At 39.6% G+C, this 15565-nt stretch overlaps 1 protein-coding gene and 1 long non-coding RNA gene across 5 annotated transcripts; one reads left to right on the top strand and one right to left on the bottom strand.

Moving 5' to 3' along the window:
• Window positions 1-181: 181 nt before the first annotated feature.
• On the bottom strand, window positions 182-9062 carry rab34b (RAB34, member RAS oncogene family b). Of its 4 annotated transcripts, XM_080866965.1 has the most exons (12): window positions 8806-9062; window positions 8532-8629; window positions 8042-8099; window positions 7480-7571; window positions 6802-6867; window positions 4720-4821; window positions 4250-4314; window positions 4096-4147; window positions 3925-4006; window positions 3461-3551; window positions 3261-3368; window positions 182-617 (listed from the first exon to the last, which is right to left on the bottom strand). In XM_080866965.1, the coding sequence occupies exons 2-12, from the start codon at window positions 8624-8626 to the stop codon at window positions 559-561; spliced, it is 870 nt and encodes a 289-aa protein (XP_080723091.1). In that variant the 5' UTR covers window positions 8627-8629; window positions 8806-9062; the 3' UTR covers window positions 182-558. The 4 variants fall into 4 exon arrangements, with proteins under 4 accessions (XP_080723091.1, XP_080723090.1, XP_080723092.1 ...); XM_080866964.1 differs by having other exon boundaries at window positions 8532-9062; XM_080866966.1 differs by having other exon boundaries at window positions 8042-8157; window positions 8532-9057.
• A 44-nt stretch (window positions 9063-9106) lies between these two features.
• On the top strand, window positions 9107-11500 carry LOC308387095. The gene is made up of 7 exons (XR_013969886.1): window positions 9107-9246; window positions 9643-9727; window positions 9924-10154; window positions 10351-10405; window positions 10865-10909; window positions 11100-11155; window positions 11394-11500. It is a non-coding gene; the product is annotated as an uncharacterized lncRNA (long non-coding RNA).
• The last annotated feature ends 4065 nt before the right edge of the window (window positions 11501-15565 follow it).

Genomic DNA, 15565 nt, shown 5'->3' with positions numbered 1-15565 from the left:
AGAGGAGAGGGATGTGTAACGGGTGTGACCGTGGTCACTGGAGTTGGCGTACGCATCAAATTAGCAGCAGAGAGACACATGACAGGAGGCCTCTAAGGCCCACTCCCCCCTTCTTTTAAAAAAATGCAGTCAGCCCATCACTGACATTTCAGCAGGAGAAAAACGCTCCTTCAAACAGATGTTTTAAAGGCATCAACAAAGTGCAATTTAATGGTGGTTGTAGTGGAGAATAATCTTCCTCTTCTCATAAACGTTTACATAATCAGGGACATCACAATGGCCTGTTTGTTGTCGCCGCAGTCAGCTGTAAACATTCCTGAGATTACACTGCTCCGATCAGTCAGCTGACAGGCCTGTTTACAGGAACCACTTAGAATTTACATCTTGACCTATTGCTGAATCCTTCTCAGGTTATTATCAGCACTGTGACCTTTCTTTCATGGGTTCTACTCATGATATTCACAGCGAGCCGTACAGTCCGCATTTTATCTTAATTTTCCTGTTGCACGTCCCATTTCGTTTTGCTTCAGAAAATTTCCAGCAGATATTCATCCAATCTCAGCAGCAGTTGGGCTTCTTCTTTGGTTTATGGCTGGTCTCTGTGCTGTCTGTGATCCCTGTGAGCAACATAAATAAAAACATATAATTTTTTTCACTTTTATGTTATTCGTATAAGCAATGTGAGCTTTCTTTTTCTCACTGGAAGCAATAGAACAATCAATTTGTGAATGGATCTTAACGGTTAGATTTCCTCAAAGATATATCTATGTTAACACACAGAAGTCACACCATTGAACTGGCAGATGCAGTGAACACGGGGCATATTGGTTACGCAGGAGTTCTCCCTTCATCAGTACAAATACATGCCTATGCTACATTACTGTTTGGTCTGTTTATGCTATCGGCACATTGATATGGTTAATTACACAAAGAAAAGTTAAAACATAGGGGTGGTGGGTGTTGTTTATAGAAATATATAGAAGACCAATATAAGAATGATTGTAAGTTTATAAGCAGTAAAATGTATTTACATCTTAAATTTAGTGAGGAACCACTTCACCAAAAACGCAGTTATTTATCTGACATTAAACTTTTGATATAATCTCTAAATACAGTAAACTTCATAAGCTAATGTGTCAAAATCTGTAATAATGATACTGTAAACATCAAGATGCTTTTATAAAGTGTCATAAGTACACAAAACCTAAAAATGGGTCATATTAGCCTGTTGTTAGGTGGTTGCTAGAGAATATGCTGACATATCTAATATATATAAGAACCTGTAGGGGCTCAAGATGTACACGCGTGCCTTGACTTTTGATTTCTCAGCTCACGGTTGTGTAGGAGGAGTTGGTGGATAAACAAACAAACAGAGATTGCTTGTGTTATAGTAGGAAACATCAATAGCAGAGCAGTGGTTAGCATTCAGGGGTGTAAAATATCAAGGACACAAAATGATTTGAGTTTTTTCCTATATAACTTAACTTAGTCCCTATTGGAAGTAAAAATATCTTGAGCTCCAATTTTGAAAACACAGCTTTCTTTCTTTCTTTCTTTCTTTTTAAATAAAGCTCTGACTTGTATTATGACTATGAGTCTGTGGTCTGGGAGAGAGTCCTGGTACTCTCTCTCTGCAAAATACAGTATATAATGACCAGTGTTGGGCAATTAATTATATAGTTACTTCTTCAAAAAAGTAACTGAGTTATGCAAACAACAAAGTTTTTTGCAGCTGTTTACCTAAAAATGCAGCCAAGGCGTTTTTTAAAAATAAACATTTCAAACTATTTATAGAACAATCAGGTTTGCTGCATCGAATCTGATGCCACACAAATTATTTGTGCCACTCCAAAAACTAATTTCTGTCCACTATGAGATAAAGGAGAACAACAGCCTGATACCTGCAGGCCTGACAACAGGAGATGTATCACTCCTGTAACACCTGTAACATTCAGCAGTCGCCTCATTGTTCTGACACACACAACAAAACTATTGACTACACTGCACACTAACTACACAAGATTTACGCTAAACGTTGCAAATCTCTCACATCTCAAAACACCACCGTCACTCCTAAAACTTTCCCCCTCCCTAAACAACAAATGCCATGTTTTGTTTGGTCGACATGGTACATTTTTCGACCAATGGGAAAGGGTGGGGGTGTTTTTGGTTTTGCTCACAGGCTTTCGAGCCTTTTTTCTTATAAAACGCCAATTTAGCCGTTTCTTCCTGCAGTAAATATAAACAACGATAGTATTCAGGAAGAAAACCAAACATTGCATTTATTTTTATCATTACTCTGGTTTTACGTGGCCTATCAACACAATTGAAAAACTGGTATAAAGTCCACAGTTTTTCCATCAATTGTTCCGTCTGTCCTGCTCACATCTCCAATGCTTGTACACGTTGTCATTAACGTGGCTTCACTCCACATCAGCCACGCCGCTTTGCTAGCTAAAACACCGGTGTCGGCACATAAGGACGTCATGGCCTGTCAATGACATTGATTAGGTGCGCATTATTGGCTGGACTATGGGATAAGGTGGCATCGTTCTAATCCCATACTGGAGCAGCCAGTCACTTACTGACTAACACTGCAAAGCAGAATTGTTAACATATTTACTTTAATTTCAGTTCAGGTTAGATTTTATTTTTGTGCACAATGCAGATTTTTTCTGCGCAGAGATCGTGCCAGCAGTGCGCAATTGCCCAGGCGCACAGCTTAGAGGGAACATTGCTCAAAACATTCCCGAAGCTCCTCCGGCAGCGAGTTGGATAATACGAAAAGCAATAATCTCTGCACACAGAAAGGAAGAGAGTGATTTCATGACAGAGGATCCCAGATTACTATGTCACAATCATTCTCTTTTTTAATGAGAGGGGGTAAAGGTCACAGTGGGCTTGTTTTAGTGCTGCCAAGATCATTTTTATACGTATTAACAATTTTCAGTGGCATACCACATTTGTTTGATTAATAGCAATTTATTTGGTGGATCACTGTGCTACAGGGGCACTTACAGAGTCTCCAGACCTCACTGGAGAAGGTCTGGCTTTGACCCACTGTGGAGTGAGTTGGTCGAAAGCCACTCCAGTGACAGTCAATGGAGGTAAGATTAGAAAACACTCCGTGTGTCTAAGCAAAAAAGATTTTTTTTAAATGTGTTTTTGCCTACTCACAAAAAAAATAAACAGATAAAGCACAGCCCCTTTCATTTTTGTGCTAACAACCAGATAACAACCACTGAATAATGTGGACTCACTGATTATGTCACCAACATGCCTCGACCCGCTCCTCTCCAGCTCAGATAAAACATTGGCCTCAAAAGTCAAAGAAGCCACACGGAAGAAGAAGTCCTTCACACCATCTCCTGGACAAAAACAAAGTCACAGAGTTTACTGAGAGAACAAAACATGAAAATGAAAAGCATTCAGGCTTGATGACCGACTGTTTATCTCCCACCTGACTTTGCAGACACGGCCCAGTACTCTGCTTTGATTTCCTCAGAGAGCCTCATGGCTTCCTGCTCAATCTGAGCCAACAGGTCAGGAGACTGAAGAGCAAAACACAGACAGAGCGAGAGTGATGAGTCACTGCAGGGCAACTTCAGCAACCAGTCAACCCATTATCAACAATCTGACTGATCAGAACGAAACTCCCCAATATCTGGCATTTTACAGAAGGCTAAAATTGAAAGCAGAAATATTTTTATTACTGTTAAAGTCTGTCATGTATGACGACAAGAGTTTTTATTATTAACTAAAAAATTCCTATCATTCAAAGCCTTTCATTTTGAATGAAAGGCTTTGAATCAGTAACAATCCTCACAATCTCACCTCACATTTTCAACTTATTAATCAACTATTACATTAAAAATGTCAGGTCAAATCTCAGTGTTTCATAATTTTTTCATAAAATTCACCCACACTGAGGTCCTTCTTGGTACCGACAAGGAACAATAAGACACTGGACGGGTCATTTTCCTTCATAGCATCTTCCAGCCACTGCCTGGATGCACACACATATACACACACATACATTTTATCGGCTTTTTAGAGAAAATATCTGACAATGACATTGTAATGGAAACGCCTTACCTGGCATGAGCCAGTGAGCCCACACTGCTTAAGTCAAACACGACAATAATGGCTGGAGAAATGCAGACAGTTTGATATGGGTCAGAACGAGAACACGAATCTTTCACCAGCTTTAGTTAAAAGACAAAAATGAATATTTTGAATCTTCATTCACCTTGTGCTCCTCTGTAATAGGTGGAAGCGATACACTTGAAGCGCTCCTGACCTGCTGTATCCCACCTAAAACAGATCACACGAGAGCTTTAATGGTCGTCTTTGGAATATTTGGTGAATGTGAAAGAAACAGTGGGATTAAAAGTGAACTAGAGTCCTAATGTTGACTAGATGCCAAAATGATTACCTTAATATTACACTGATTCTACATGTGCACTCACAGCAGGTACACGCACATCTGAAGGTGACATAGTGAATTCAAGGCATGTCATTTAAGTCGCACTGAGCAGCCTGAACAACCAGATCGTGAAATTATCAGGCGGATGCTGCACAGCCCCACAATTATCTATTTATGTGATCTCATTACACACAGACTGCTCATATTTGAACTTCTTCGTGGAGATTACTCATATGACCCTAGGGCTCAGTCTACGAACTGGATGTTTCTCTCTGGTTAAGAAGTACACTTACAGCTGTAAACTGAAGGGAACACCAAGCACCTCAAAGCGCTCCATCTCAAAATCCACCCCTATAGTCGCTTTGTAGTTCTTCTCAAACGCACCCTTACAGAACCTGAGAGCAACAGGGGACAGCTGGCAGACTAAGAAAGGTAAAACGAAAATCTTTTTAACATTTGTTGAATAAAATGCTTCATTTCTTAAGCATTTTTACCAAACAATACAGTAAACTGATTCCATCCTACTACTGAAATACAAAATATTCCAAATATTCATTAGTAATTAAATGTAAATGACATTTGTGGTATCATAAAAGTCTTCATCCTGAGTGGCATGGTTTCTGCTGAAACTATTAACCTGTAATGAGTAGGGATGGGTATCGGTTCTGACATAAACGGTAGTAACCAGACCGAAACGCAGCGCACATTTCGGTGCTTTTGTTTTCCTAAGATGTCATACACTTTGGATTCTAGCCAATCATTTCACCTTTGCGAGCGTAGTAGGCGGGCCCAGGTACATACGTTCTTTTAGAGCAGAGCTACAGATTAAAAATGCCCAAAGCAAAGCGGTCAAAGTCTGGCTGTACTTCAGAGTAAAATATGCAAACTCAGCAGCCTGCAACAAGTGCTTTAAGCTGATACTGTGATACTGTGAAAAGGAGGAAACACCTCGAATCTGATGAAACACCTGGCGATGCATAGCGTTTTTTTAAAAGCCGAGAAATGCGCCATATTTGATAGCTTGCTGCGAGACCTCACACCGAGCACATCTACTGCGGGTGGGTTGCCAGTTATCAGACCCGGAGTTAGCAACATCCCCCAAAAAGACGAAGAGGAGAGTCCTGGCCCCTAGCCCTGCCAGTGTAGCAGAAATGATGAGGATGATGATGCAGCAGCAGCCGTTCTTCTCTGCGTGAGTAGCTTAATGTTGTTCGAGTGTAATTTACGTTGAGTAGGCTAACCACGTTATTACATTAATGCATGTAAGGTGAACTAGCAAACATCATCATAGCTACATGCGACTGTCCTCTTGTTTGATGGCAGATACTCCCTTCACCCTGGCCAAAAAGGCTAAAAAGACCAAAGAAAAAGTGGAAAACAGTTAAACATGAGAGGTTTTTGGACAAAGTTTGTGTTTTTTCCACTGCTTCCAGCAAAGAGTGATACCATATATGCCCTATAGCTGCAGGGGATAACCCTTTTTATAAAAAATAGCTGAACATGAGAGGTTTTTGGACAAAGTTTGTGTTCTTGATTCTTTAAGCACCGGTTCGAGCACCGTTTAAGCACCGGCACCGTTTCAAAAGTACCGGTTTGGCACTGGTATCAGATAAAACCTAAACGATACCCATCCCTAGAAATGAGGATGAGAAAAACAAATGAGCCTCAGCTCTGTGCACATGCTCAGTGTCTTTAGGTGTGATTGAAAGTTTCTGCCTTAGTATGTTATGCTTTAGGTGTAATTTAGGTGAACAAAAAGTGTTAGGTAAATTCACGCCCCACACCATTACACCAGTGACACAAAGCAGGTGGGATCAATGTTGTCATGCTATTTACCCTAAATTCTGACCCTACCTCTGAATGTTTCAGCACAAATTGAGAATCATCAAACCAGGAAACATTTTTTCAGGTTCTGTGAATTGTAAATCTCAGTCTCCTGCTTGGATGACAGGAGTGACACCTGGTGTGGTCTTCTGCTGCTGCAGCTCATCTGCTTTAAGGTTCAACATGCTGTGCACTCAGTGATGGTCTTCTGCATACCAGTGGATGCTTGACTTGTTTTTGTCTTTCTAACAGCGGTCTGGCCGTTCTCCTTTAAACTCTGAAATCAGCAAGGTGTTTCTTCCACAGAGAATTACTGCTCACTGGATATTCTCTAGATTCTTTTTCTGACCATTCTCTGTAAACTGTAGATCAGCATTTTCTGAAATACTCAGAACAGCCAGTCTGACACCAAAAACTATTCATGTTCACTTAAATCACATTTCTTCCCCCATTGTGACATTCAGTTTTAATTTCAGGAGGTCATGTTCATCATGTCTCTATATATCAAGCTATATAACATATAGAGCTGTAGCTATATAAAAGCTTCTTACCTGCTGATCAGACACGTTTTGCCAACTGCAACATCACCCACGACGATGACCTTAGCAACATTAAAGCTGAGAACAGAAATCCACAACTGTCAGCATTCACTCAAAATCATGAAAATACACAGCAGGGTATTCCACAGCATGGAGAAATCACTCAAACATTTAATTACATAAATACTTGATATGTTGGAAGCATTGGGAATTTAGTAAAGTGAAATGAAGACTTAATTTAAGGAGTTCTGCATCACTGCCTCAGTAATGCAGGAATTACAGCTATTTTTATTCATAGCCCCCCCCTCCCTTTTCACACACTGGGATGGTAAAGAGAGGCTAAAATGTACCTATCCTACATAAACCTTACTGTATTTACGTGAGACTAGTTTGTTCAGATTTACTTCTTTACGAGGAGTAAACATCTAAGTAAAGTCAATGGTTTTGGCCTTTTTTAAAAAAAAAAAGTGGTTTGTAAAAATAAATGCCATTAGCCTTTTCTTTAAAAACACCACCAACAGAAAGTGGTCAGATGTGGCAGGAGCGTCAGCTGACACAGTCAGTCTAATGTGATTTAGAAGACCAAATTAATCAGAAACTCATTAATATAATTTAAACCCACAGTGTAGAGATGTGTGTAGTAGCATGATGGGAGGCAGAGAGTGTTTATTAATCCTTATGTGACCTTACCTCACTGTGTCTGCTTTCTGGACCTGGCATGCAGCCTTCACGTGCGGGTGGAAGCCTTCTTTGGTGTGCAGTGCTGCATTTGCACTAAAACACTATAAAAAAACATGTCCATGTTTTATCATGCTTGGATAAACTGACCCATTCAGGAATAAAGACTCAACATTCATTTCAGTCATGATGTAAAACTGGAGATTCCGTCTCTTCATGCTCTGAGATCAGGTTGCACGGCTGGAGATACTTTTTTTATCACTTGCCAGATGGCAGCAAGGTTAACAGCCTGTGCCTTTTTGTATCCATGGAGATTTTTGTTACCATGGGGATAAACACAGAAGTCATTGTGGAGTACCTTTATTGAGGATTAAGACTAGGTTCAGGTTTGCAATAAGGTAAGGGTAGGAGATTCAACTACAATCATGGGGTTTGTGTGTGTGCGCGTGTATATATATATATATATATATATATATATATATATATATATATATATATATATATATATATATATATATATATATATATATATATATGTGTGTGTGTGTGTGTGTGTGTGTGTGTGTTGACTAACCTTTGGGAGCTGAGTAATAACCCGGTCCTTCTTCACAGGTGGCAACATGCTGATGCAGCTGATCGATGCACACACACGCATGAACACACACCTCCTTCAAGAAGCCGCTATCACCACTACAAGCACACGTTTCATTCACTGCAAGAGGACGCACTTCTTGTATTTATCCCTTTCTCATAAATCACCCACAGAACTACAGAATCCACGCAGCACAATGCCTTCTAAGCTTGTCAGAATTTAAAATTTAAATTCTATTTTTAGTAGTCAATGGACAGTAATGCAGAAATACACAAACAAATAAAGTTTTTCTTTTTAACAAAGAAATCTTAATGGATTTTCACCAAATGTTGTAGAAACGTAGACAGTCACCTGAACAAAGTTACTACTGTCATTACTACTACTTCTCATGGCAGCACTGCAGACCCCAAACTAACATTCCTTACGGGCCTGTTTGCTGGTCAAGGATTATGCAAGTTGTAAAAATCTTTACCTGAAGCACTCAGAAGATGTGTTATCCAAAGTCCGCAGAGGAAACAAATTCAGAACAAAATGACGGTCCCACAGCCTCAGAGAGAAGACCCACATACTCTGAAATGAGCGACGAGACACAGAGTTAGCTGTCAAACAGCGACAATGTGCGGTCACAGGTCACATTTTATATTAAGAAATAGCTGCATTTGTTAACGGGAGAAAAAATAAAATTCACAGTTAAGTGGACAAACATAAATTACTAGCTTGAGCACATAAACAAATAAATAACACACAAAAGTAGGTGATGACCACTATAATACAGCTCTTAGCTGGTAATTAAATGCTAAAATGCTAACAAAAAATCCGGCACGTTGTTATAAATAAAACAAAAATGTTCAAATGGTTAAAATACACGCATTTAAAAAAGTATCTATCACCACAATTAAAGTGTTATTAAAAAAAAGAAAAGAAAAGAAAAGGATTATCAAAGCTAGCGAGGCGTTGGAGCAAGTGAGTGACGGTTTTCTCCGACAAAATGCGAAGAAAGCCGAAGTAGCACTGACGTTTTATTTCCGCGACAGCCGCAGTATAAAAACGCCCAAACGCACATTGTTCGCCCTTTTGGTCTCTTCTCGTCCGGTGTGGTTCATTGTTGCTAGTTTCGCTGAACTTGCGAAGTGCATTGATACGTGAGAAGGCTGCCGTGGTTTTAGATGAAAGGCCCTGCGTTAAAGGTTAGTTTGTAAGCGTGTTTAAGTCGTGATTTCAGTTCGTTAAAGTTGAAGGTTAGCATTGTTCTTAGTTGTGATGTTGTAGCCACGTGGGGAGGACTGCTGGTCCTGTGCTTTTTGCTTTCTGCATATCTTAATGCAAGCATTGAATGCCTCCTCGATGTCTCATGTCTGCCATGAGTCTGGAAAATCATATTTCTGAAAGTCTGACGCACTTATGCTACTGATAAAAAGTGGTTGTGCAAATTATTTCAAACCCATTCATCCTCTTTATCTTTGTGTGAAGAACCTAAAATAGTGAATTTTGAATTCTCAGAAAGCTGTCAAATGGCTGAGTAACAATATGAACACCATAGAAGGATTTAAAAAATAATAATTATTTTCCTCTCACTCTCTCAGGTGGACCTAGCGCTTTTGGGTCACAGTATGAGTACAAAAATTGTTCTGTTCAAGTCATCCTGTGGTCTCCTTGTGTCCTTGGAAGGTGAGTGACCATAAAGTGGACCCAGCTCTTTGTCTGATACATCTGTAACCGTGATGAAAACTGTGAATAGGAAGTGCCGTCTGATGCGATAACTGACGATGTTTCTCACTCACTGTTCTGAGCCTCAGTCTCAAAAAAGCTCTGTGGTAATAAGCCTGTTCACATGAGTAGAAGTTAACTTCTGTTTGCTCTTCAGGCTACTCGGAAGATGCCAGATCAAGAGGATGACAAACCAGGATCATAGGTTGGCTTAATAGTTCTGAACCCATGTAGTTCTGATGCATGTCAAAACAAATGAACTCACACGCTCACGGTTTCCTCCTCCGGGTAAAGGAAGAGAACTTGAGCATCGGTGAAGGATGTTTGTCTGCATGGTGCGTGCACTCCCAGCTGAACTAGTGGACAGATGTGGATTTGTTACACACAGGTAAATTTCCATTCCTGCCCATAAGCAAGAAAAACTGGCTGCTTCTGTTGTGATGAAATTTAAACTGATAACAGCTGGAATTACCGGCAGATTGTTCAGTGTTGATCATTGGTTTTCTGAACACAAAGTGAGAATAAATTTGTCTAGAATTGACTTGATCAGTTCAAGTGGCTCACCATTTTGAACTTTGTTTCAGATGTCTCTAAGTGAGCTGGTTGAGATTCATCTGAAGACACGCCTAGCCAGTCTTCGTAAGTACACTTATAACAAACCTGACTGTATTTAAAGATAAGCTCACCTTTGTACAACAAGGACTGATTTTTAAAGTACTCACTGTGCACCACATGGAATTGACATCATTTTAAATCCTGCTGGGATTTGTTTGTATAATTGTGTCTGATCCTAAAAAGCTTTCCACATTTTGTCCAATGACAAAATCTGTTTAAAATTGAATCCAATGCTATTCATCATTGTGTGATACTTCAGTGTGCTTTGTTGTGCGAAGGAGAGTTAATTGGAAATGCATTTCCTAAGAGTCCTATGAGCCCTGAGTGGCTGTATCAATGATGAAAACCTGGAATAGGAAGTGCCGTCAGATGCGACAACTGACGATTGTCTCTAATCCACCTTTCTGAGTCTCTTCAAATTAAAGAAATTGATGCTTATCAAAGTGTGCTGCATATTCTGATGTCTCCCTTTTTTATTATCAGGTCTGTCAAATGATGACTTAGTTCACTGTCCAGTGAATTTATCAGGTAACATTTTTCCTCTATATGACAAGTACTTATCATTAATTGTGGTGATGAAACCTAAACTGAAAAGCTGGAATTACCGTCAGATTGTTCAGTGGTGATTGTTGGTTTTCTGAACAGAAAGTTGGAAGCGTTACATTCTGCTGTTAGACGAAAGCTTCTTGACATTAACTTCCTCTTATTTATGTCTCAGAACTTGATTCAGTGGCTGCAGAGACGCTGCTTCAGTATACATGAATCCAGAGCTCGGTAAGATACATGCATGTTGAGTTATTGATTAAAGGGTCAGATGTCTTAAGTCCTATAATTGTCTTTTAGCAATAATGTGGTCTGTTTAGTGTGACCTCTGCTGGAGAAATGCAGTGATGAAGTTTGAAAAATAACATGATGCAATAAAGAAACTTTTTGGAATTGTTAGCCTATTTTCACTATAATCTGTGTTGGCTTTTTATTTTGCACATCGTTCAGTCTATTTCCTTTCTCTCAGGTGAAAAGAGGACTTGGACTGGATCTTTATGTGAAGATGGAAAGCATTTATTGCTTGATGTTTAAGAGCTGATGTTGCTGTAATTTGAATAAAATATTGACATGAAACCAGTGTTCTCATCATTGTGTTAAACCGATACGCTTGAATTATCAACACCTGGTTGGCGCTCAGTAAAATACAGGCTTACTTTTTAGTCTCAAAGTGTTTTAATGGCTTGGCTTTCAATATTATCTGACTTGGACTTGAACCACATCAGGTGACTGTAGCTTTACTCCAAATTTACTGCAAAGAGTCCTGCTCTGAAATGAACAACGGACTTGACAAAATATATGGAACATCAGATTTGGGTCTGATTGCATCACAGCAGCTTGAAATGAGAACCTGCCATCAGCAACCCTGTTACTCTGGATAATCACTGTCAGGTTTGAACTAAATCTACATACATTTACTGAGTTGTAAAGCAGTCTGGCTGCTGTAAATAATGAAGTGGCTGGTGAGTGTTTATCATGCTTCTATTAGATTTATTTTTATTGTATAGCACCTTTCAGAACTCAAGTCATTCAAAAAATGGCAATTTAGCTAGCTTAGGTGTAAAGTCACTGACTTTTCAGAACATGTTTCAACAATCAGAATTGGTAGCTCTGTTCCTGGCTCTTCATCGGAATCTAATGAGCAAGATGAGCAACTCCAAGTCAGCCCTGGCAATAAAGTTGAATCAACTTAAATTGAAGTCTAAAGCTCAAATGCGTCTGTTTCAGGAAAATGTCTTTAACAAGTTTGGACTGGTGAATACTTTACGTTGTGTGTACTCTCCTTCCACTACTTAATGACTGAGTGAACTCGTGATTTTATCTTAGAATTGTTTAACAGTTGCGCTCTCTGCAGCTGGCAGAGCAAAGCATTTTATATAGTTGGCTGTAAATATAGGGACAAATGGCAAACGGAGCATGTTTCTTAAGGCTGTAATCACCTCACTAGTAATGGGTAGATGAGGCTTCATAAAGCGTTTCAGCACATTCCTCAAACTAGCAAAACAGCAACACTGTGTAGACACAGTGTTGCTGTTTTGCTCCATACTGACACCTGCTGGACCTTAAATATCATTGCAGGCAACTTACTTGACACAACAGACACTGATTTAATGACCTAGTCATTCTTGTATACACTGTAAGGTATTGTACTTTCTATGGAATCATTTTATATCTTTTACATATTGTAGACATCTTTAAAATATATTGTGAATGACATTAAGTGAAAATTAAACAAAGTATTCTGAATATCACCCATTTAAATGTAATTGACTCAGAGTTTGTTATAAATTTCTATTCAAAAAAATAAGTTTTTGCATTCAGTTTATTGCGTGTTTTTTTTTTTTTGGGGGGGGGGAGGGTTGACACCATTTCCCCAGTTTTGGAAAACTGACAGGCATAGATGAAGCTGGGGTACACAAAAAATGTAAAGCCAGGTGGAAAAGGTCATCCTATTCCCCCAGTACGTTAAAGGATCCTCTGATCTTGGAATGTTTCTCTTTGACACTCTCCTCAATACTAAGAGGTTGGCAGTCCTCTATAATACAATTCAGGACTGCCTGATCCAGAACGGTCTTCCTAGATGCTTGTTTTCAAAATAATAACACACATTAATACAAAAAAAAAAAAAAAGATGATAAAGCTGTTCAGTGTCTATATAGGTTTACCTGTGTTCATTCTCGGTGTGTTTGTCTCCTCATTTTCATGTTTGGCTCTGTAATGCCTAAACACTGAGGTGTTTATGTTTGTGTAAGAAATGCAGAACAGATACGACATTTAACCTGCATAAAATGAAATAAATAATTTACACTGCAAGTCTCATCGCTGATGGATTACACTGAAACAAAGACAGACAAACTATTTGCAGTTAAAAGATCAAAATGATCCCACACAGCAGAAACATTTCTTTTTCTTTCGGGCTCCATTTTGTTATGGAGAGATGTGTAATTTTTTTTAATTTGTTTGTTGTTGTTTTTTTTTTTTAATCTTTGCGAGAGTAATTTCGTGTTGTTGTTTTGGTGACTCATTCCGTTGGCGGATGCGGATTCGGTACCTTTTAAACACAGTTTGGCGCGTTGGAAATGAGCGATACAGCAGCTGTATCGATCACGTGACTTTTTCTTAAAGCGACACACGCACCGATACAGGTTTCACTCTGTGAGCTTGATATATGCGCCTGTGCGTTAGTGTTGCTGGACCCATCACTACACCTCACATTCTTTTCAGATGAGCGTTGAACAAAAGTCACCAATATTGTCTGATGGTGTAAATAAAAAGAGGCAATGCACGTGTATCTTATTGCCTCTGCTGCAGAAACATGATTCAACATAGTGAAGGCCTTCACTATGTCGAATCAACTATTAAACAAGGTATTTAATTTATCTACCGGTAGATAAATTAAATACCTTGTTTAATAGTTGGAGAAAAACTCAGAAGTTTAGGAGGCATAGTGGAAACATTGTCTAAGTTTGTTGAATAAGGAGCTATGACACAAAAGGAAACGGGAACACCACAGGGATAGGCCATGCAGAGCATTAGTATGACAGAGGAGTATGCTAAGGAACAGGGTGAGATAAAAGCAAGTGATCATGTATATTCTTTAAATCAAATCAAATCAAAATTTATTTATATAGCACATATTAAAACAACAGTGTTGACCATAGTGCTTCACAGTCAGTAAAAGCATGATACAATAAAAAAAAACAATAAAAGAGGACAACAAACAATAGGTAACAACACAACAAGCTAGACCAGCCAACTAGACAGAATCAAAAGCCAAAGTAAAAAAATAAGTTTTAAGATGTGATTTAAAAGACTGGATAGACTCGGCAGTACGAATATGGACAGGGAGGTTATTCCAGAGTCTGGGTGCCACGGATGCAAAGGCCCGGTCACCTCTCGACTTCATTCGAGACCTAGGTTGTGCTAGGAGCCTGTGGTTGGACGATCTAAGTGCTCTGTTGGGATTGTATAAGTGGAGTAGTTCAGAGAGATAGGTGGGCGCTAAATTATTCAGAATATTAAAAGTGAACAAAATAATTTTAAAATCTATGCGATATTTAACAGGGAGCCAATGTAATTTGGCTAAAATTGGAGTTATGTGTTCATGGATTCTCGTACCTGTTAAAAGACGCGCAGCTGCATTTTGAATTAACTGAAGCCGGCAAAGAGAAGAGTGTTGGAGGCCCGAGTAGAGGGAGTTACTATACAGGGAGTGCAGAATTATTAGGCAAATGAGTATTTTGTCCACATCATCCTCTTCATGCATGTTGTCTTACTCCAAGCTGTATAGGCTCGAAAGTCTACTACCAATTAAGCATATTAGGTGATGTGCATCTCTGTAATGAGAAGGGGTGTGGTCTAATGACATCAACACCCTATATCAGGTGTGCATAATTATTAGGCAACGTCCTTTCCTTTGGCAAAATGGGTCAAAAGAAGGACTTGACAGGCTCAGAAAAGTCAAAAATAGTGAGATATCTTGCAGAGGGATGCAGCAGTCTCAAAATTGCAAAGCTTCTGAAGCGTGATCATCGAACAATCAAGCGTTTCATTCAAAATAGTCAACAGGGTCGCAAGAAGCGTGTGGAAAAACCAAGGCGCAAAATAACTGCCCATGAACTGAGAAAAGTCAAGCGTGCAGCTGCCAAGATGCCACTTGCCACCAGTTTGGCCATATTTCAGAGCTGCAACATCACTGGAGTGCCCAAAAGCACAAGGTGTGCAATACTCAGAGACATGGCCAAGGTAAGAAAGGCTGAAAGACGACCACCACTGAACAAGACACACAAGCTGAAACGTCAAGACTGGGCCAAGAAATATCTCAAGACTGGTTTTTCTAAGGTTTTATGGACTGATGAAATGAGAGTGAGTCTTGATGGGCCAGATGGATGGGCCCGTGGCTGGATTGGTAAAGGGCAGAGAGCTCCAGTCCGACTCAGACGCCAGCAAGGTGGAGGTGGAGTACTGGTTTGGGCTGGTATCATCAAAGATGAGCTTGTGGGGCCTTTTCGGGTTGAGGATGGAGTCAAGCTCAACTCCCAGTCCTACTGCCAGTTTCTGGAAGACACCTTCTTCAAGCAGTGGTACAGGAAGAAGTCTGCATCCTTCAAGAAAAACATGATTTTCATGCAGGACAATGCT

The sequence above is a fragment of the Rhamphochromis sp. 'chilingali' genome (assembly GCF_963969265.1).
Source record: "Rhamphochromis sp. 'chilingali' genome assembly, chromosome: 19".
Taxonomy (NCBI): domain Eukaryota; kingdom Metazoa; phylum Chordata; class Actinopteri; order Cichliformes; family Cichlidae; genus Rhamphochromis; species Rhamphochromis sp. 'chilingali'.
Note: the sequence above shows the minus strand (reverse complement) of the source record. Positions and strands in the feature narration are given on the sequence as shown.